The sequence below is a fragment of the Sturnus vulgaris genome, chromosome 7 (genome assembly GCF_052056855.1).
Source record: "Sturnus vulgaris isolate bStuVul1 chromosome 7, bStuVul1.hap1, whole genome shotgun sequence".
In the NCBI taxonomy this organism is placed as follows: Eukaryota; Metazoa; Chordata; class Aves; order Passeriformes; family Sturnidae; genus Sturnus; species Sturnus vulgaris.
The window spans coordinates 17,190,403-17,213,627 of NC_142249.1; the positions used below are offsets into that span (position 1 = coordinate 17,190,403).

The 23,225-nt window shown below is 37.2% G+C and overlaps 1 protein-coding gene across 2 annotated transcripts; it reads right to left on the minus strand.

Annotated features, from left to right (window-relative positions):
* Positions 1-843: 843 nt before the first annotated feature.
* DNAJC10 (DnaJ heat shock protein family (Hsp40) member C10) lies at positions 844-22,622 on the minus strand. Of its 2 annotated transcripts, XM_014880305.2 has the most exons (23): positions 22,494-22,621; positions 21,874-22,232; positions 19,927-20,092; positions 18,131-18,181; positions 16,736-16,818; positions 16,419-16,550; positions 15,474-15,567; positions 15,178-15,255; positions 13,944-13,987; positions 13,465-13,602; positions 12,052-12,141; positions 11,183-11,296; positions 10,706-10,820; positions 8,840-8,967; positions 8,463-8,579; positions 7,606-7,707; positions 6,467-6,622; positions 5,640-5,773; positions 5,134-5,187; positions 4,606-4,753; positions 4,006-4,125; positions 2,730-2,846; positions 844-2,449 (listed from the first exon to the last, which is right to left on the minus strand). In XM_014880305.2, exons 2-23 carry the CDS (start codon positions 22,072-22,074, stop codon positions 2,438-2,440), a joined length of 2,394 nt encoding a protein of 797 aa, XP_014735791.2. In that variant the 5' UTR covers positions 22,075-22,232; positions 22,494-22,621; the 3' UTR covers positions 844-2,437. The 2 variants fall into 2 exon arrangements, with proteins under 2 accessions (XP_014735791.2, XP_088024057.1); XM_088167931.1 differs by lacking the exon at positions 844-2,449 and having other exon boundaries at positions 2,533-2,846; positions 22,494-22,622.
* Between the last annotated feature and the right edge of the window lie 603 nt (positions 22,623-23,225).

Genomic DNA, 23,225 nt, shown 5'->3' on the forward strand with positions numbered 1-23,225 from the left:
TCAAAACATGATTTTTCCAACTGCAGACCATATAAACGCAGGATGCTGCTTGACACTTTTGCTTTATTCTCTCTATTTCTATGCCTTTTAGCAGCAGTAGAAGCTAAATGAGCCAAATGGCTTTTGAGGAATTGGTTGTTCTAGGATAAGGTGTGGTAGCTTCTCAGTTCAGTTACACTAAACAGCCACAGAAGTCCTTGTTTTAATTAAAACAAGACAGGATTCCAGAGAGAAATTTAAAAGCCATCAGAATTCCAATGACAAACAGCAGAGTGTGAGGCTGGTCTTTACATTTTCCTTCTTGTGTTATTACACATGCATAAAGGAAGGGCAACACATAATAGAACACAAAATATGCTGTAGATATGCTCTATATGTGGAGTAGTAGATGTGGAATTCTAATGCTGACACCTCCATGATCCTACAGGAGAAAACTGAGGACTTTGGTTTTTTCAAGATGTTTTTATTCTGGAATAGTGCTGCTCCACTGGTCTTGCATAACCAGTTTAAAACCTTCATTAGTAAAAATGAGATCATGTAACTGTGACTTTGTCCTTAGGGAAGGTTGGAGATAGAGCTATTTATAAAAGGTTGTATTTATTTATTTGTATGGCTAAAAATAAAGGCAAGATTTTATTACCCACTCCATTTTTCCCCCAGCCTGCTTACTGAAATCTCTCAGAGTAGCATGCAAAAAATCCTTGAAAACCTGGAAAACCTTAGAAACCTCCATCATCTAGTTTTCTTTTTGTTTGGAAGATTATTTTCCCCCACCCATATACATCCATTTGGTCTCTCAGAAATTTAAAAATCTAGATGCAAAGAGAATATCTTGATACAGAATTATATCTTCAAAATGAACTTTATTGATATTTAAACTAAATCCTCTTCCCCACAGCCTAAATATGTTTCAAAACTTTTCCTAGACCTCTTTCTCCAAGAAGAGCGTAGAAGGTGTGAACTGTAGTTACAGTGATATGCAAAAACTGACCAAAAGTTTGTTTTAAAATTTTAATTTTTGACTGTGATTGAGTTTTAAGTGAGATTTGGATGTAGGAAGGTCTACTTTATTAAAAAAATCGATGCAATAGTCTCTTTGTTCTTAGAATAATATGCTGCAAAAATGACAAATCAATAGAGGCAACCCTGAAAATAGGGGAAAAAACAGTTGAATGTCTCAGTTACTTGTATCTCTTTGCTTCTTGCTGCCTTCTTTATGAAATAAGTTATTTGTCAATTACAATGCATTTACAAATTTGTCATACTTGTAATACACTGACCAGTCATGCTAAGTCTAAATACATAGAGAGCTAGGTCTAAATACATAGAGAGCAGGGAGGAAATTCCATCTGTCAAGGTCTAGGGAGCATCTTATTGAAATCATGAAACAGTTGTTTGTAGATATTTTGTTGTCTTCTGTAATTTTTCTTGTCTATGGAGAAGCTCTGAAAAATATTCCTCTTTAGAGTAGGAATTCTAGTAAGAAGTAGGAGGAGACATTGCAATGTACAGTGTTCATTATTAAATTAAAGAAGGCACTTGCTCTCCTGCTTGCCTGAAGATTATATAAAAACAAACACAAAAAAACCACCTAAAAACATGTCCGCAGGGAAAGGGAAAGTGGTAATGCCAAAAGAGGTGAAATATGTCCACAGAATACATTCATATTTAAAAAGACAGTGATAACAGTGATGATCTAATGACTTAACCAGATGCTTCTATTGCATAATTTAAACTTTGAAAGTCAACACCACATGTGACTTACTTTTTCTTTCTTACTTAAAAAAAAAATAAATCCCAAAACCAAACCAAGCAACTAAAGAAGCTCTTCAAAGTTCTCTTCATCCAGGCAGCATCACCACTGCCACAGTGGAGTAATCCACTCGAGGGCAAGAGCAATTTAATTCAATAAACATATCCTCCTACCACTTCTTGATTTTATTTCTTAACCATTGACTAGACAATAATGCAACCCCAAAGCAGAATAAGCATCAGGTCCAACTGTTTGTCTTTCAAACAGACAATCCATCATTATGTTCTGCATTGCAGAGTGGTTTGAGTGCATATTCAGCCACAGGCTGAGGGCCACATTCAAAAAGCATTTGAGAAGAGACAGAAAAAAATATAAGGAACTAGTAAATGGGTAGGCAAAAGTGATAGAGTCCACATTTCTGGTCAACTCCAGTGTTTGGCCAGGAAGAAGGTGGCTGGTATATCAGAAGAGGGACATGCAGAAACATTGCCTCCACCAAAACCAAAATGTTTTCATCTCCCCACAGTTTAACAGAACTCATACAGTCGTGTATGCCTGTGAACTCAAACTTGTTTTTCTGTGTCTTGTCCTGTTGTCAATGTAACTATCCTTATATTTTCCTTGTGGTGTCTTCTATCTTCACAGCTTCAGAATATTTTAAATTGTATCTACCTTCAGTACCAGTTAGAGTTCATCCTAGTGACAAGAAGATAAACAATAAATAATGTTTCTCTGAAAGTACAAACAAAAATATTTTTCATACGATTTTGAAGTTTTCAGTAGTGCTAATTTTTCAACTGGACAAATGTTTCTTAAATAGCATTCAGGGTATTTAGTAGCTGTGTGTTAATATCTTAAGTTTACCCACCCTTGCCTCTCTAAGTTGCATTTAATACTACAGATAAAGAACGTAATTTTAAACAGTTATTATTTACAGCAAGTCTTTTGCAAAAGGCTCCACAGTAAGTGTTCTTACCTTATTTCTAGATTTTTTTCTTTTTCCTTTATTTTCCATTGCTTCTAATTTTTCATTCAAAAGGTCAGCTATACCTTTTGCATCTCTGCTGTCTATATATTCCCCAATAACACTTTTCTGAAAAGAAAAAAAACCAAGCATGGGTAATGTTAAACAATTTTCAGACAAAATTCAAGATGAAAGCAGGGCAGAATACAATGGCTCTGGAAGCTTTATTTATGATTAATGGAACTATTTTTGTCTCTGTTTATACAATGCTAATTTGCATTGTACTAAGAACCACTCTTAGCTGCTGGTTTTCAGAACTACATTAATCATTAAAGAAATCTGAAATAGTTACAATTTTCTCACATTTATTGATGTATTTAAACTAGACACCTATTACGAAGTCTGCCACTTTGTCATCTATGTGAAATCTGTGACTCTGAGTGGCTACTTTGAAGACCTTAGGAAGCCTTTACTCTTTACCACAGAAAATATCATTGAATTTAGTGGGATTGTGTGATGAAAGACTTCTAAAACTTCCCATTAAAAATCCAGTTAAAAAAAAAAGTAAGTTAAGCCAATTATCTACCAGAAACCATTAGTACTTTCTCTTCAGCATTAATACATTTAAAAAGGTCGCTATAATATTTCTGAAATTTATTAGTGTTACAAGAATAAAGGCAATTCCCTATAACTATCTGAATACTGTTTGTATTTTTTAATTTATACTATTACTTTGTTAGTAGGAAATGTTGATCTGAAAGAGTCCCACTAATAATTGAAATAGTTTGATAAGGTTTGTTTTTGAGACAACACAACCATATCTTTTTCATTAATTATCTATCTTAAAATACATTATATAAGTCAAAATTGGTCTTGCAATATAATAACAACATTTAATTAAATTTCTCCTTGGCCAAAATGAAGTTGACCGTATTTCATTTAGAAAAAAACCATCTCATTCTGGGTAGTTGGTGATGGAATTGGTAAAGACTGAAAAACATTTTGTCACCCAACACCTTGCAAATTAAACCCTAGATCTGGTTAAGCCTGCATTTTAATTACGATTATAATTCCATTTCTATTTAGTTACTATTTAGTTCTATCAATTTTTCAATTTATTATTATTGTATCACTGTCCTACTATTTTAAGTATTACTGAAATGGATTATTTGGAGATACAGTAATATATAAATAATTCACTTTAATATGTTATGGAAATATCCTGTTTAGTTTTAAGGTGAAATGAAATACATTTACTAACAGTATCTGCTCACCAGTAACACTTTACCTTTGTTCCTAGGTAGGGGTAAAACTTAACAGTAGGATAGGCTCTGATATCAGCAGTCTGACAGGTCTGACCATATGCCTGACAGTCCACTTTTCCAGCTTTTACTTTTCCTTTAACGGCCTGAAAAGAAATGTTTATTAGGAACAAACTACAAGTTTCCATGGGTGAGTATAAGCAAATAAGGGGAATAAGCCAGCAGTGCAGCTAAAAATAAATAAAAAAAAAAAATCGCTCAAATCTCTGAAATATTTCAGAGTAGTTGCTTGCTTGCTTCCCGGACTGTCACCCTTGTGTCAGGTGTCTCTCTATGTGTTCAGAGAAGACTTGCACTTGAATTCAGGGCAAAGCACAAAAGCACACCATAGCTCCAAAGGCCACTCCATCAAAAGTTGAAATCTGTCTCAAAAGAGGGTTTCTGTGTGTCTGTCTGTGGAAAAGACAACACCCACTGTCTAGTGGGACCTAGAAGTGTGCATCATTGCATGAGTAGGAGGCTCATGGAAGTACTGTGGTTTTTGGATGACTGCTAACAAAGTGCTGTGGAGTAAGATTTTTAACCATTACAATTATAACAAGCTGCCAGTACATTTAAAAACATACCCTTGCAAGCATCTCAAATTCAGGAGCAAAATTTTGGCAAGGTCCACACCAAGGAGCATAAAAATCAATGACCCAATGATCTTTCCCATTCAGAACTTTTTCTGTGAAACTCTGAGGGGTGAGGTCTACAGACACCTGTGGTAAATATCTGTGTAAAGGAAGAATAACAGTCGTAATACATTCAAAACTTTAAACAATATTCAAATACCATGTAAGAAAAGCTGCTGAAATTAAGAATATGAGTAGTCTGGAAATCCCTATTTCACACACTCTACTATAAGTGAATAACTTCTTAAATGTGATAAACAAAATAATATGGTCTTCAAGCAATGGGTACAAGGAATATGCTATTTCTCCAAATTTTAAAAGCAGTAAGTTAAAAGACATAGAAACTCGAGCATCTTAAATTAAGCAATACATATACCCAAGTGTTTCCAGATCTTGATTTACATGGTATTGAAATACTTATTTAGCCTAGCAAGCAACTACATCAGCAGCTCGTGAACAAGGTTTAATGCAGTAACTTACCCCAATGCCCAGCCTCGGAGTGAATAGGCATCTCTGTGCCATCCATTGTAGCTACTATAAAAACATTAAAGAGAAAACAAAAAGCCAGGTGCACAGTAGTTCAAATTATTTTGGAAAAAAACCTTACAAACAACCCACCCTGAAGAGTGGTGATAATCAAATAAAGAATGAAGATCTGTATGTTTTAGGATATATTTCTACCCTGCTTTCAAACCTGAATAAATGAAAACTCTCACAAATACAATTAAAACCTATAAAATTTAGGACTAGAAGACCAAGAGAAGAAAGAGAAGAAATAAAAATTAAGATTCCTGTTAATTTCAAATTACTGAAATGAAATGGCCAAATAAAATCAGTAGTTTGAAGTAACAAAGCCAATAGCATCCAGTACAGTAATAACCTAACAGTCTATTTTAATAGCTGTGATAAACCTCTTCTAAACAACAGAAGAGGTTTGTCTTGTTTCACATAATGGAATGTTTCCCAAACTGAAGCAATGTACTTACTAGTATTGATGAGCTGTGTTTGATTTTTGAGGAAAGAGTCTGATTTCAGGATAGCCCCGAACACTTTCTTGGTGACAGAAAGAATAATATTTTTGACAATCCACACTGCCTACACTGATTAATCCATTTAACATCTGAAAAGGAAAAGAAAACCTACCATCAAATATGTCAACCAATACTACAATAATTTCAGTAATACTTCACCCGGCTCACAGGGGACCTACCTTACCTCAAAGGCACCCACGAGTGGGATTATCTAGGGTAAGGAATGCCCCATTGCTGTGTGCCCATCACAGCTCAGTAACTGTGCCAGAGCCTGGTGCAGTGCAGATGTGCTGCAGTGTCACATGGACCTGTGTCCTGAACACACTGTCTTTGTTGCCAAGGCCCAAACTACCTGGCCTGGGCAGGGAAGCTGATGATTACTGAATGTGTCCTACAGAGCTACTACTACTTCACAGACATTCCAACAGAATAGTGAATCCTGGCTACAACTCCTGGTCGAGTTCTAAATGTCTCAAAGTCACAGGCATGTTTCCAAAGCCCTTTTTTTTCTCCCCGGAATTTTCTAGTTCAACTTCCTTACAACACCCCTCCAGGAAGGGTTGTCAGTACAGTGTCAAGTGTACTGAAGCTTTTAAAAAGCCAAATAAAAAACTTTGTATTTGAAGCAATACAAAATTGCCAGGTAGGAATTGCCTGTTTTGGTGGCAGTATTAGACTCTAAATTTTCTCAGCTGACAATTCTCTTAAGAAAGCAGTTGTGCTATCTCAGCAATTTCCCAGAAATGGAACAAAAGCAAGAAAAGTGTTTGAATGTCATTTACCCTGGCCATTTTCTTCCATTCTGGCATTAGAGCCTGACAAGGTCCACACCATGGAGCGTAGAAGTCCACCATCCAGATCTCCTCTCGTTTTCTTCTCTGAACTAATTCAGCAAATGTCTCTGGTGTTAGGGAGACCACCGATGGATTCCTAAGATCCTAAGTAAAGACAGCTTATGGACATCACTTTCTGTTGCACAGTGTATCCCCTACCTAGGGCCATCATGTACAAACAGACTGTGCCAAATTCTGAGAATGTTCTGTGAAATTTGCTTGCTGCTCTGGTAGGGAAGGCTCCACACCACTGAAAGGCATGGAAGGACCAAAAGACATTCCTTCAACCTCAAAAAATCATATGCCTAATTTGTTGAGAAAAACTATCAGAAAAGTACACCTAGGCTCCAAAAAGGAGGTTTTCTGCCTTTTCCCAATAAAAGAAGGTAAAAATCAAGAAATCCAGCCTACATGGCAGAAATAGGAGTTAGGAAACTCAGCCATGCTATTCAATGCAGGGGAATACATATACTGCACTATGGGCTTCTGAATGCCAACTGAAAGACTCATCTCCACCTGTTTCTGCATGTGTGTTTTTTGAAGCTGCTTTTTCTGAGTCACCTGAACAGAACCATCTCTTCAAAAAGTGAAAAATACCCTGTAGATATAGCAGTGAACCTCAATGCTGGAGCCAAGTAGGGTGCCAGAACTCTAGCATCAACAGTGACCAATACCAGTAATTTGCAGTTCTGTGAGTTAAGAAAGCTCAAGGATGTGGACCCCTTCCTATATCAAGGTGTGTACGTGAAGCATTTCCATCTTAAAAGCAGGAAGTGTGATGTAATATTAGTTCCTTTATCCTTTCCATAAGACAGAAATCATTACTATTAATTTGCAGATTGGAAGGGATCTTTCTTTATTTGCTAATGATGTCAAAGAAATTATGTGACAAAGTAGGAAAATTAACCCATTAGTTGCCAAGTCTCTCTGACAGTTGCTGGATCACTTTTCTTGCCCAAAGTTTTTTCACCTTTTATTTTCCTTGTCTAATTAAAAAAAATAAAAATCTGAGATTCTTCCAACTAAAGAACATATTTGTGTATGAACTGCATAGAAAAAGACTGTAACAAACATTATCATTTACATACCTCTATAAACTCCAAGATCTGCTCAGCAGAGTGATGTCCTTCATACTCATGAACATCAGACTGATTGAACACCACTGTTGTTGGGTAAGCTCGAATGTTATGCTGGTAAACAATAACAAATTGCACTGAATCGTTAAGGCTCTTGGACTTGCCTCTAACTATCATTGGTACTGGTGGCTCAAGCTGCTCATCTGCTCAGTTTGCACAGTACAAGGGCTCAGACTTACATGCAGGTGAGAATCTGACACCATAACAAATCAGTACAGAGAAGATGCCAGTTGTATTTAGAGATGGCATAGTGTGTTCTCAGTTTAAAAACCAGCCAGTAATTCTTTTGCCATGCTCCACAAATACAGGAATTAATCCATGGGCCTCCTAAGCCTGAGCTTTAAAACTATTGCCAGTCCTCAGACAGAATGTTTGTACTATATGAGTAACTATTGTTCACCACTGAACACAGCTGGTTTCCATCATTTGAATTCCTCCTTGGGTAAACACATCTAAATAAAACTTTAAAAAGTTCATCCTTTTTTGCTTATTTTCCATTAATTTTCAGACATTAACCCCAGCCCCCAGAATTATTAAATTCTGAGACTTCTGAAGTCTTCCAGTCACATTATGAAATCAGAATAAAATCTGAACTGTATTCTACATTAATACATTATCTGTAGTGGCTATATAGTTTGCTTCCTTGCAAAAAATTATGATACAAGTGCCTGTTCAATTTACTGCCCTTCAGGAAAGTAACATTAAAGGACAAGCATTGTCTGCCCATATCCTCCTACCCCCAATTCAAAGAAAACAATACTGTTTGAAAGAATTATATTTGCATTTATTTTTAGTTTCATGCAGCTTACCATGTTGCAAAGGCCTTCATGGACAGTACAGTCTAGTGTCCCAAATTTAAGCTGACCATAAAGATGTTTAGATGCTTTTCTCAGCTCCGGTAACAAGGCTCGACAAGGAGGACACCACTAGAAGACAAAATGCAAGTAAGTGCAATTGCTTTTCCCACAGGTAGCTCTCAGGAGAATATCTGAGATTAATAATATGCTGCTTTGACAACAGAATCCACTTAATACAAAACCCAGTTAGGAACTAGAGCTGCCAGGGAATGGGGAATTAGGGCGCCCTCTCAATGATTCTGAAGGGCACTTCCAAGATACTCCTTAGTACGTTGTTACATAGTAACAGAAGAGATTTTAGAAGGAAAATGTAGATATTAAATATTTACCGGCGCAAAAAAATCCACAAGCCATGGTTCCTTATCTTTGTCAGGAAAATTCTGAGGTCCCAGTGTGATGACATGGGAGTTCACACTTTCTTTGGCAAATGCAACAATGTCATATAATATCTTCTTTCCTGCAAAGAAAAATGTAGAAAGGAAATTCAATTTTTACCTATGAGAAATGGAATTTAAAAACCCTTTGAAAGCAATAGGAGTCTTTCAGATCCCTTGTCTAATATTTAAAAACAGCCTGCTTAAATAAATTTAGCAGGGACTGACTTGCTTTTTTCCTTAGAAGGACAATGTTAAACTCCAAACTACACGGGCAGGACATACTGTAGCTGATAGTTGATATGTGGCTAAATATTAAACAGGACAATTACCCAATATTAGGCAAATAAATGCTTTATCCAAGACAAAACATGTTTTTGTCAAACAAAATGACAATTTTTTTGTGACAGGATTATTAGTCATTTTACCATCTTACTTGTGTTGGAATTAAAAAGTAGAATTCTAGATACCCTTGACTTGGCAAAGAGATTAACAAGCTAAGAACTTCAGGCAAAAAAAATTATATTGAAAAATCACAGTTATTTAGGTGTAACTGAAATTTTTGCTCACACAGCTTGAATGGGCAAAGATCAGTCTCTTCATACCCTTTGGAGACATATTTGTCAGCAGAAATGAGAGTTTGTCTGAGAATAAGAACTTCAGGTTAATCAAATCTGAAGTCACTGCACAATGACTTAGCAAGATTTATTGCTGTTCTTAGATTTTAAACTGTTGAAGCCCTTCAACAAAGCATATAAAAAAGCCTGATTCTTTTGAGGATTATTTTCTCATAGAGACTGGAGTGAGATGGCTATTGGTACGTGTTCTACATGCCATCTATTTTCTAAGTAGTAAACCAAAACATTCAGAAAAAAAATCCCTGTATACACTGAAGTCCAATGTACTTCCACTGTAATCCACACCATTACAAAAGTGCTGCATGGATGCAGCCTTGCCTTCCCTGCAGCAATGTCAATTACAGAAGGCTTTTCCTTATATACCAATCATTTGATGTATGGGATTATCTCTCCCCCTTGATAAGCCTAATCTTTTCGAAACAGTGAAAAACTTTTCACTTTTCCTGTTTATAACATTATTGAGGTTCTGACTTAATCCTAGCAGGCTGTATCTAATACGTCAGAGGCTGAGAAATGAGAACTTCATCTTGCATAACTGCCTTGTGCCACATTGTGGATGAAGCTACACCTGTTCCTGCAAGCTACAGTTTGGCTTCAGGCTGCCCTTCTTCTTCAACCAGCGTTTTTGAATCCTTTCAAGAGTACACAGTAACATAGTTCCAGCCTTTCCTGAAAGGAAACTGTGATGCTGGAGATGAAAGTAAGTGGTAAAAGTCTCAGTATCTTGGATAGAAGTTAACAAAGCATGGAATTAGTTTTAGTGCAGTGATACATGAAACCAAATCCAAGTTTGTCAAACTAGCTGCACTGTGTAACCAGCATGTTGAGCCTCACTGAAGGGTGTGTCTTACAGCATCCTTTGGTTACCCTACCCAAAGCAGAAGCTGTCCTGATCAGCTTCAGTGATTTCATTTGTATGTAATTATGTAAATGATATTGAAACAGACTACAAAGACAAAATACATCCCTCAGACTCTGATGACTGCTTAGCCAGGAAAAATAAAATAAAGAAAACCAAAGGAAATTATAAATAGCGTGTGTAAAGCTACATTATGGTCAGAGGAAAGACAGCAAATATTAAAGCTTCTAAACTGTTCTTTGGGAAAACAATTGCGTTTTGCCAAAGATTCTGTCATCTCAAAGGGATTAGGTCATGATTTAAGCTTGTCAAAATTTCCCTTACCATGATGAATTTCATAATCTCCAGTTCCTTTTCCTTTGAAGACTGCTAAACAAGGCTGATAAACATACAGCTTGTTGCAGATGGTTGGTGAGGAAAGACAGTCAAACTTCCCAACCTATATTTAACAGACAATGCCATTTTAATTAAAGCAGCCTAATTTATATCAATCAACATATTCTGAAAGGCAGTAAGAGTTGGAAAATAAAGGTAAAAGTATGGAAAACTGATAGCCTTTTTTATAAACAACAGAGATCTTAAGACAAAGTGATGTTCAAGGAAAACTATTAGCACAACTATATTATGCTGCTTGCTAACTTTTAATTTAAAGGCCAAAATGGGGACTAAAAACTTAAAGAATTCTCTTTCCCCCCCAAATATAACAGCAAGGAGGCAAGAAGACACCTAAAATAAATGTGATATTAAAATTCTTCTAGTCAAAGCAAAAATTTTCAAAAATAACAGACTGAGCACTCTTACCTGAATATGCTCATCTTTAAGTAAAAATTTAAGTTTCTTAAATTCCTGCACATTTGATTTATCACCCTCTCCAAACTGGAAGAAAAGCAGCCACCGGTGATGAGCCAGACGATCCTTGAAACCACAGGAAAAAACAAACCAACAAAACCACAGAAAATTAATCCCAACTACACCAACATGGGAAATTCCTTTGTGTTTCATAAAGGCAAATGTCAAGGTATTCATCTCTGAAAGACTTCCACTAAAATTCTTTCATGCAGTCCTTCCACTAAACTTCCTTTTACTGCATCACAATCAAGGAAGTGGAAAAAATCTGAGAACAATCTGGCTACAAGCTGCACTCTAATATTTGTTGTTTCTATGTGGATTTCCTGTTGTAAATTACCCTGTTATGTGCAATTACAGGTCTGGAAAGAGGTTTCCTTTTGTTTTTCCTCCAAGACATGAGCTACTTTTAAGACACTTAATTTCAGTTCATACATAAATTATCATGGATTAACAAGTATTTTCTTTTTCTTTTCTAAAATACCAAACTTAAACCAAAATTCTCTACAATGTAGTTGATTCAAAAAATAGCTAGAAAACTGCAATTGCAGAGAATTGAACACAAAAAAACTGTGAGCTGCAATGGCAATTTCTGTGATTTCTTATATTCCTATGAAATCTCCTCCCCTTACTTTTGTTATTTTGCCGAATAACAGAAGTAAATATAAACAGTGTTAAATAATTTTGGGTATAGATAAAAAGAAGTAATATTCAGTTAAATACTAATTGTTGTGTCAACAAGATTTGAAAAGCGTAGAAAATAATAATAAAAATACAAAAATATATTTTTTGAAGAAATCTTAGCATATTTTTAAAAAAAGTACCTCTAATGATGCTGCAGAGATGATTTCAAAGTCTGGTAGATGCTGCATCACTTCTTGATATATTTCTCTGGCATCCAAGGAGTTAAGAAACTAGGAAGGAAAGTTAACTCTCTTTATTACAAGGAATTACAAACATCAACCTGATTAGTACTCAAAGTGTCAGGGAATTTATTCTGATTTTTTTCCCTTCAATCAAATGGAGAATGCAGTTAATAATATTTTATTTGATCAACTTCTTTTTCATACATGTAATTTCACAAACATCGCTTTTAGAATACTGCTTTTCAGCTCACTTGCCTACAATATTAAACCCAAGAAATCATATTTTGTCAAGACAAGACCAAAGAGCGTGAAATTCAAATTTCACACTAAACCAAACAATCAAGTTTACAAGATTACCAGTATAGTTTTACAGCCTTCCTTAACTGCACTGTAGAGATATTTAGGTTTCCTTAACTTGTAAAATTTTGGATGAATCAGTAACTGAGTTGGTAAGTTAAAAGGTTCAAAGTAGGTAGGTTGCAATTTATTTTCCTCCTTTTAAAAATACAGGTAACAGTAGTGACAATGAAGGAACAAGTCGTGCTTCAAACAGAAATGTCTCCCATCAATTAGGGAAGTTAAAACTACCATACAAATGTGGGCTTCAATATCAGAATAGAACTGAGCAGTAAAATTTGTACTGACAGACACTGTAGGAGTACTTTTATCACACATGTCAGGGTAGCATTTCTCAAACTTGTGATACCTGGGGCATATTATTTCTGTAATAAAAAATTAGGGGCACATCAAAGATCATAGAATCATTTAGGGTGGAAAAGACCTTTAAGATCATTGAGTCCAAGCTGTGACCAGCTGCCAAGTTCACTACTCTAAACCACATCCCCGTGCAAGGTCTACACACTTCTTTTAAATCCCCCAGGGGATACTGACTCAACCACATCCTTCGGGGCAGTTCCATTGCCTCACAACTCTTCTGCTGAAGAAACTTTTGCTAATACTCAATCTAAACCTCCCTTGCTTGAGACCATTTCCTCTTGTCCCATCAGTTTTTGCTTGGGAGAAGAGGCTCCCAGGCTCGCCCAGGGCAGCAGCATTAGAAGCAGCTGCTGGGCCAGTCACAGAGCACTTCCCAGGCCTGAACTCCCCGAGCTGCTCAGGGAGGCTCCTGGGGAGGTGGCCAGGCACAGTCACAGGCTGCTTTTCACCCTCCCTGCAAACTGGAACCACCCCCAGCATCACTGCCTGAGCGGACACAGGGATATAAACCCACAGCAGAGCATACCAGCTTAGAAGAAAAAAGAAAAAAACATGTTTTCCATTCTGTATCATCAGTCTGGAAATGATTTATACATTCCTTTAGCATTGTTATCACTTTGTTTGTCTAAATAGATAATGAAAAACAAATCATACCAAAACACCTCCTTTCTCTTTGTTATTTATGGTGGCTCCAGGTGGAAAGTATGCAGTTGTACTAGACGAGACATCTAAATTATCACAAAGCTCACCCTGGGTGCCACAGTCCATCCAGCCTACATTAACAAGACCTTCCTGTAATCAGGAAAAGAACAACACAAATCCAAAGAAAAGTATTTTTTAATTTCAGGTGCAGCAATGCTTTTGAAAATCTCAACACAGACAGTTATATATAATACTTAGAAAAGGAAAAGAAACAGCACTGTCATTTATTACATAATATTAATTATTATTTTATAAAATCCTTTAAAAACTGTTATTTCAACAGCTACTCAGGCAAAGTTTTTAATTCTTCTGAAAGTGATAGCTTGGTTCTACTAAACTCAGTGAGAGTTTTAGTTACAGTTGATGCTTTCACTTCTGTTATTTTGTTTTAAATATAACAAGTAATGCTTTCAAAGTGAAGCACTGCTTACCAACATGCCAGCTAGCTTAAGGCGGGTTTGGTGACTCAAGCAATCTGCAAAACAAAAATTATTTCTTTGCAAACATATAACTTCACCTTATTAATGCACTAAATCTACTCTTTGCTTAGAATTGCCTCTTTGCTCCGAAAAAACATGACCACTTCTAATGGCATGCTTCCTGGCTGTTCCTCCAGTATTCCTGGAGTTCTCACATCTAATAATCAGCACTTAATGACTGTCTACTCAAAGTTTAAAAACCCCCACAAATAACATTTTCATCAACACAGAATTGTTATTAAAAAAATTTTACTATTTTATTTACTGTAAAGACTGACTTTTAAAATTTATTACTCAATGTTTAAAAAAACTAGTCCAAGTATCTACATGGAGTCTTGGAATGATATTTCAATGGAAATATCAATTTTCTGTGATACAAATAATAATTCACTACTCTGAATACATCATATGCTTTAACTATCCATCTAGACTTTGAATAATTGCCTTTGGTGCAGAATTTTTTTTAAAAAAATAAGATGCATCAACCTCTCCTTAACTGAAACAAAGCTGAAAACTTAACAAAAGGGCTGCACTTGAAATCAAGCTATTTACAAATGTAAATCCAAGACTGCAGCTCTGGCTATTCAGTTCTCAGAACAAAGGTCTCTTCACAAGGCTGAGAAATCTTTATTTGTCAAAGGTGTAGTGCATTTACTTAGCTAGACCAGCTAACTAAGGTCACTTTCTCAAATATTGTATCCAGTATTGATCCCAAGAAAGCCAGGGACAAACAGCTACAAAAAACTACTCTCACTTAAAACCAGCCAATTACTGTGTGCAAACCTAACTTCAGAGAAATTATTCAGCTAAATTTTCATACTGGTGGTTGAAGAGGGAGATAGAGCCTTTCTGCCACTCAGCTATCACGAGAAGCTGGCGTGTCCCTCAGCAGTGTCTGTCACCAGAGCTGGCAACTGAAGGGAGAAGCCTTTTCTGACACTTCCCTTCCTGATGGGTTACACTCCAGTGCTGCTTTAATCACTCACAGGACATTACAGGAGCACAATAACATGATTTTTCCATTAATGTCCCTTTTGTCAAACTGCATTTAACACACAGCTTCAATGACCCACAGGCCAAATACTGTGGTACCTACGATGATTTTTAGTGGCAAAAGGGATTATGCCACTATCAAACGAAGTCCTTTCTTTCGTCACATTATTTGAGAAGTATTTAATATACCTACCCCCACGTTCAGCACAGAAGGTGATCAGCCAACCAACACCAGAAGCAAATGAAGTTTCAATAGCATTTACAAAATTTCCTAAGAGTGAAACAATTTGCATCAGTTTGTGACTAGTTAAATGTGACCATGAAACAAGGTTTTATATTTGTATTAGCAAATTACATGAACTATTTTTATTCTCAAAAAGAAGACTTAGCAACAGCTGACAGATTCAGTCATATGCATAGTTCTGCCATATTTTATGTAGTAAAAACAATTTCAACAACAGCCCCCCAAGCAAAGCATGTGAACATTACCTGCCCACAACTCAGTGACTGTGCTTGTAACATACTGCATGGCAAAGTTCTTCAAGCTCTCTTTTGACCTGTCTCCATAATATTTCACTGGTTGCTATAGAAGACAGAGTAAAGTTTATAAAATTACAAAAAAAAAGAAAAAGACAAATAACCCCATCCCAAAACCTACTGTGTTCTTCTAAATGTACATAAGCAACTGCAGGACCAACCTCCACTACCACCCTAACTGTTCTCTCCCTCCCCTATTAGAATGTTTGAAATTTAACCTTAATTTAAATTTTGTAACGTGATTTCTTTCCAAATGCTGCAAAACAAGGATAATTTAGTCTTAGAATAAAAACTGCTTACATCACTCCATTTAACATTCAGCCTCTCAAAACTTATCATTGTCAAAATGTATCCATCTATTCAAGTGCACTTTGTACACCACCCCAGCACCACCACGACTTAGCAAGCAGCTATAAAGAGTGACATACATCATGCAGGGAATCTTGTGGAAGGAATTTCCAAGTTTCTTTAGGCATATGGCCATATTCTTTAAGACTCAAAACCACAGACTATGCCTTGTAAAAGTCCTTTACAGCACTAAAAGAGAAACTATTCAAGGAGACTTGTTCCTTTGCTACAGCACCTCTGGCTGACAGCATCTTCCCAATAAGAAGTAATATGTTGCACAGAAAAATTATTCAGAAAAAACATTGCAAAAAACATTAGCATTTATTTTGAATTATATATATAATATAAATTATATATATTAACAAATATATATTTTTGACGTTAACTTTGTAAGTTAATTTAACCAACGTAAAGAAAAAGTTGTATTTATTAAAGGAAGCAACATACTAAAGAGGAAGATGTTTATACAAAATCTCGATGACTGAACAAGTATTAAAGAAATACTTCTCCAGATTTCATTTTAAAAACACTTGAAGTCTTATCACTCACCATTCCAGTTTTGAAAATGTACAGACTGGGGTAGCTGTTAATCCCTTTAATTCGGCAAAGCATTCTGTTATCTCCACAGTTCACAGCTCCAATGCGTATCACTCCATCCAGCTCCTTAGCAAATTCTCTCCACTAAAAAAAAGTCAAAAAAGAGGCTATTTAACTATAGAGATATAATGAAAAATGAGCACATGCTTCATTCCTGGCATTTTGAATTGTTGTCTTTGGTTTCAGCTTCAGTGTAAAAACCCACTTCATTAAGTTTTATGCTATTAAAACCAATAAATTTTCAGAGTTAATTTACTTGGTTTACGTACTGTAGGTGCTAAATCATGGCAGTGGGAGCATCGAGGAGAATAAAAATTCACAAACCACAGTTCTCCTGAGTTAACAGCAGCATCTAGATGGAGAGAAGGAAATTATAAGTAGATCGTGCACATCTGCAATGTAGTTACATATAGAATGTACATTTTTGCTATGTGGTATTCCCCAAAAGCTGTATTAAGTATTTAATGTCAGGCACAGAAAGAGTAACTCAGATGAGATAAAGATTGTATCTCACTCAGGCAGGTGCACAAAAATCGTATTTCAGAAGCTATCAGCACCCTTTCAGCATCTGTTCTATTAATTAAGAAAAAAAGTACTGTTTGCAGGTTATTCTAGATGAAATGTGTGATAGTGTAAGTCTGGTTACAAAATACAAGTTCTAAAAGATGTTTACCCACTAGAATTTTCCATTTCCTTATATTACTTTATGTATTTCCTGAGTTCCACCTGGCAATCCTTTTATGAAGAAATCATGTCTAATGTAATCTAAAAATCCAAGCTAATATAATTACTTGAAAAGTCAAGGATAACAAGTCATCTTGCTTATGAAAGAAAACAACAGCAACAAAATATACACAAAGAGCAGTTATCAGCTTGAATTACTCGGCTTTCAGCCTGTCCAATTTTCTTGTAGTGGATTTTGTAACTTTTATTTGCCTATATTAAAATATCCTCACAAAAAAGACAACTAAGCAATGTGTAGATCCTGCAAATAGATTAACCAAAGCAAGACTGTGGTCTCAGGAAGAGCTCAATGAGGGTCTGCTATTTGAACAGTTTAATTCAGCATGTAGGGCCAATCCTGCACACAGGAAACCGTACTCAATATGCAGATGAAATGATACAAAATCCAGTATTTTTACCTCTAGCCTCTCTTAGTTATAAACAATTTAGATCTAATTTTAAAAGAAAATAAACCTGGACAATATTCTCATTCAAACTGTTATCTTTCCACACTTTGTTCTCCTGAGCTCTGTTTTTAGTATCTAGTACCACCTTCTGGTTTTGAACTACACAGAACTGACTGGATTTTACAGGAAAAAAAATATTAGAAAAATTCAATCAAGTGCATTTTTATACGAGAGAAACAGCAATGATAAATTAGAATTAACAAAATTTTAATTCAAATAATTTCCTTTTACAGATCACACAATAACTCTAAAACGTAGTGTAAGCTGTTTATTGATATTGATCACTTCGCTAACTAGTGTTTAATAGGAAGCATTAAGGGGGATTTTTTTTGTTTATTTTCTCATGTGAAGATGATTTCTCAACACATGTATGGAAAGACAGGTAAGAAAAGCCTACTAAGACACAGCTCAATATGTAAAAATTGTACTTTGGGTTATCATGTTGTCAAACAGCCATTTATTTAAAAAACTTACCAAATTCTCCTCTATCCAATGTTATAATTTCAGGATCATCGTCATAAATACCTATTAAAAAAAAACAACAATTGCTTTTTATTTTTCTATCTTTAAAATAAAGAAACGATCATCTTAGGCACAAGAGAAGAGAGTAGATTTAAGCTGAAATACTGAGCTGGCAAAGAGGTTTTACAAAAATGGTATCTTTGTTTAGTACTATGGACCCTGAGTTTAACCTCTTGCTAGCTCACTCACTCTCATGCTACAAAAGTGTTAAAATGTTCACTATCAGAACATTCTTTTGCTAATTCAGTAACCAACCATGGAGCAAGCAGAGAATTAGAACTACTGCTGTTATGGCCAAAGCATTAGAAATAATATCATCCAGCTGTCACATTAAAATTCAAGAAGCCTCAGCTTCTCACTGAGAGCTTTATGTAATGTCCAGAAGCTTCCACACTTTCTGACCTCTGGTTCCCATAACATTTAGATCACAAAGGTGTTTCCAGCCACAAGCTTTTCCACTAACAAAATGTGTGTGTGAATGCAGTGGAATGAAGTGGGTACAACAAAGGTAAGGGAGACAAAGCTAACCAGTCCTACCTAGGGCATCACTACAAAACACTCCACTACTTCAACTACACAAGAAATGCAGTGCAGAGTACCAAAAATACAATTAAAGAGCATTGTATTATGCTACTATGGTTGCAGATCTTTTACAGTACCTAACACGGTGAGATGTCATTTCACCTGAAGTACACAACGATCAAATGCAAATAAATAATGAGAGAAATTAATTTCTACAGGTGACAAGGTACTTTTTAAATTACTTTACACTTATATCTCACATCATATAGTACATATGCACACCCATACATATAAATATATATATAAAGCTGTACTTTTATACACACACATATAAAATACAAAAATTGATGCTCCCTAAATCACTGATTAATAGACATTTAAGGATACTGTTTCTTAATCAAGCAGTGAAACTTCAGGCAGATAAAATCTCCTAAATCTGTTTATCTGAAGAAATTTTAGGCTAATTTCCATATTGTCCTGTGATAGTTGCACCACTGATTTATTCAATTTCAATCTGCACAGACTTTATTTCTTAGAGACTGGGACATACTAAATCAAACAACACCAGCAAAAAATTGTTGCCAAGGTGGAGGTTTCTTTCAGCTTTCTTTCATCCCAATCAAACTATGTTCCTCAGATCCCTGTTTTAGTTTACTCCTGTTACACCAGCTCTGAGAATAATTTATTGCAGCCTTTCCCTAAAACTACCTAAAACTTGTTGAGACAAACATTAAATAACTTGTATCAAGACCATTTTAGGTATGATTCTGTTATGTTTTCTGTTTCTACTACCTCTACTCATGTCTAATTGCATAACTGCACATCGAATTGGCTCAATAGTGCAAAAATTTCCTCTCAAAATCCCCCTGAAGAATACTAAACAAAGGTCTTCCTGCTTAAAAAATGAAAAAGAATCCTGATGAAATATTAACACTGACATTTAAGTGAAAAAAATGCCTTGTACTTTACAAAAATAAACAAGAAGTTAGATGACCTATAAAAAGGCAAGCAGCAGGAACAAAAGGCTAGGTAAATAGATTGCATCTTTGGGTAGCCATTAACAAGGTAAATAAAATATTGGGCCAGCAGAGAGAGAGTGACAGCTACAGAGCAGATAAATCTGGAGAGGATACATAAGAAACATGTGAAAAGCTGTGACATAGATCTGAATATTGCATTTCCTTGTGACTGTTTCAGGCAAATCACAAACATCCATCATAACTTACCAAAATCATAGCGATAGAAGTGCCAGCTTTCGTAACGACCTCCTTGCTGCTGATCTTCCAGACCCTTCTCTCCATATTTATCATATTTCTTCCGTAGATCTTCATCTTTAAGTACTTCATATGCTCTATTTATTTTCAAAAAATTTTCATGTGCGTTTGGATCATTCTATGTAAGGAAAACTATAATTAGTAATTAATTAATAAACCATCTTGTGCATATCATGCGAGAAAATTATCTTCAGAAATATTTTTATATCCCTGCTAAGGATGCCAGTTGTGATGGAAGCAGACATTGCACTGTGATCTCAAACCAAACTACAGTAAACTTTTCCTTTCCCAAAGCCAGATGTGTCCTCTTATTTCTTCTATCCTCACTAGAGTACCAACTGAAATACAAAGTGAACTGGTAGGAGGCTGTAGCATTCTCCAGTGAACCCTCTTCTTTCAACTCTCTCTTCAGTGCAATTACTAAAAATACTCAAGAATGAAGACATACCATTTCCTCCATAACCTTTTCCACTGCCCTAGAATCCCTACTTTAACCAGTTCAAAATCTCCTCTATAGGGATTATTCCCAAAATAGGTTTTTTCCCAAAAATATTTCACAATGGAAATTTATTCAGGTAGCTAAAACTAAGGAGCAAACACAAAAAGAATTCCCTTTCAACAAGGAGCCTTAGGTACTTCTACATTACTTTGACATTGTCAGAAGCAGAAGTAGTCAGAACTTATGATTGGTTCCATCTACATAAATGAGAGATTCATCCCTTCTCATCCTGACAGTGTAGACAGATGCCTCCTCCTTTTATTTAAAAAAGCATGTTTGTTCTAGGTAGCTTGGGAATTAGAATAGTGAAATATTTTGATTTTGACATATTTTGAACCCAAGTATGGGATCTGCACAGGTGCAGTGTAACAGTGGTGTGCAAAATGTGCCACACAGTCCTTTTAACTTTTGCCTACACATTTCATCCAAAAGACACTTTTTCTTAAGATTTTTGATTTTTTTTAGCTAGATACACAGGAAATAAATTATCATTATGGAACTCGTCTAATGACCTCATCTTCTGTAGATCATTGCTAAGGTTGAAAATAAGCTGTTGAAAAATCTTTAGTAACATTTGTGTGCTTGGAAGTAACAGAAACTGACCCCAAATGCCATTATGTAGAAAGGATCAACAGAGGAAACAAAACCTTCATTTAATAGCTACAAGTGCTGACATTTGGCTTTCTCTCTGAGCTCTGTCAAGAGCCTCCAATGGAGTCAGTGAAGGCAGGCCCTGAGCTCACATAAAATACTGCTGTCTTTTGGGACTCCATGCAGTTATACATAAAAAGACCTAAACCCTTTTATTTCCTGTGAATTTCCACTTATTTCAAGTCATTTCAAGGAAAAACTGATGATGTTTAAAAGTGATTTCTTTGTATTTCAGAAATAAGGTAGCACAAACTGAGCCATTCCAATCTTCTCTCTCCAGTTAGTCCCGAGCTCTCTGTAACCTCCACTGTTACACCTTGGCAGTCCCAAGATGTCTGTTTTGTCCTATTTGACACTTGGAGACTGATGTCTCAGAACAGGCTGTTCTTATTTGATGTTTAAATGAGAATTTAGGGTAGGGAAACAGCAAATCCCCCTAAAATAAATGGAAAGAGCAAAACTCAACAGCTTACCAACACGGTAATATGGTACACGACTAAGTTTTCCTCTAGTTACAAAAACAGAGGTGAGAATTAAAGAATCTTGACTGTTTTTACTACAGCAATTTAATGCAGCCCAAATTCAACAAAACCATGTATGACCATTCTATCACTTTTTGTAAATTTTCTCTACAGAAAATCTGATTTGAGCTATATTATCAGGTGGTTACTTCACATTTTTGATAAATTAAAACCACTTTTTGATTAAACACCAAGATCCAACTTCGACTTGTTAAAAGGGTAACTTACCTGATTTTTATCAGGGTGCAACTTCAATGCCAGCTTTTTGAATGCTTGTCGTATTTCTCTACTACTTGCTTCTTTGGATACTCCAAGTAAACTATAGTAGTCCTGATCAGTGCACACAAAAACTATTAAACATACTAAAACTAGCAATAAAGGCCTTTTGAAATATCTAATATAATCTCCTTTGGATGCCAAAAACTCCATTATGAAGCTTTTGGAAATTTCACAGGTTCTGATTCAAACAGACTTTGGGAAAAGTCTCCAGTAAATGTGCCAACATTCAGAGATACAGCTGCATTTATGGCAGAGCTCTTCAAAATGCCTGTTCTACTTCATGTCACGAGTCTTGCTAAAGAGACACCCTGTAAGACGACAGAGGAAAAAACAATTAAACACTACTTATTCAATAAACACAGGTTAGTAACGCGCCCCATCGCCAGCTTGTTCGGACCGCACATTTAAGTGAAGCTTTAAGTTTCTGGGTGGCTCATTACCTTCTTTCTGAAGCCCACACAAGTGGCAGAGCATCTCTTAACTGTTACCTGACCTGGGGTGATCGCGCACTGAAGGGCACACACCTGTCCCGCAGTAGGAGAGGCGGGGGCAGCGGGGCTCACGCTTACCTCCAGCGGCGCCGGGGCTCATTCTGCGCCGGGGCCGGCTGTCTCGGAGCCCCGGGCTGGGGGCTGCCCGCCAAGGAGGCGGCGAACGCCCCTCACAGACAAAGCCGGGCAGGCGAGCCCCGCGCCCGGAGCCGCCGGCAGCGCGCAGGTAGGAGCCGACCGGGACCGGAGCCGGGGCCGAGCTGCGGCGGGGAGGCACCGGGCTGGGGCGGGGCGGCCGCCGAGCTGTGCCCTCCCCGCGGCGCGGAGCGGGGCCGGCCCCGGGAGCGGCGCTGCGGGAGCGGGCGGTGTGAGCGGGCCGGGCGCGGGGCAGGCCGGGACGGCAGCGCCTTTCCCCGGCGCCGGCGGAAGGGCGGCGGGATCCGGGATCCGGCTCTGGGCCGGAGGCGGGCGGGGCGGCTCCGGGCTGACGTGGCCGCCGTGCCCGCCTCGGGCGGGGCTCGGCTCCTCCCGGCCGCTCCCTGCGGGCCCCGGCCCCGGCCCGCCCGCTGCGGGCAGCGCGGCCCCGGGAGCCACGGCGGGCCGGGAGAGGGAGAGGAGAGGAAAGGAGCTGGCGGTGGGGCTGGGATGGAGAGCTCGGCACAGGCTCCCGGCCAGCCCGCGCCCTGAGCGCACACCCCGCCCGAGCAGGCTCTAGGGGCTTGAAGCCAGCGGTGGGCGGAGGACTCCTTTCAAAGTTCACAAAGGGCTAAGAACTACTAAGCAATTAATAACCAGCTTTTACTGTTTGGG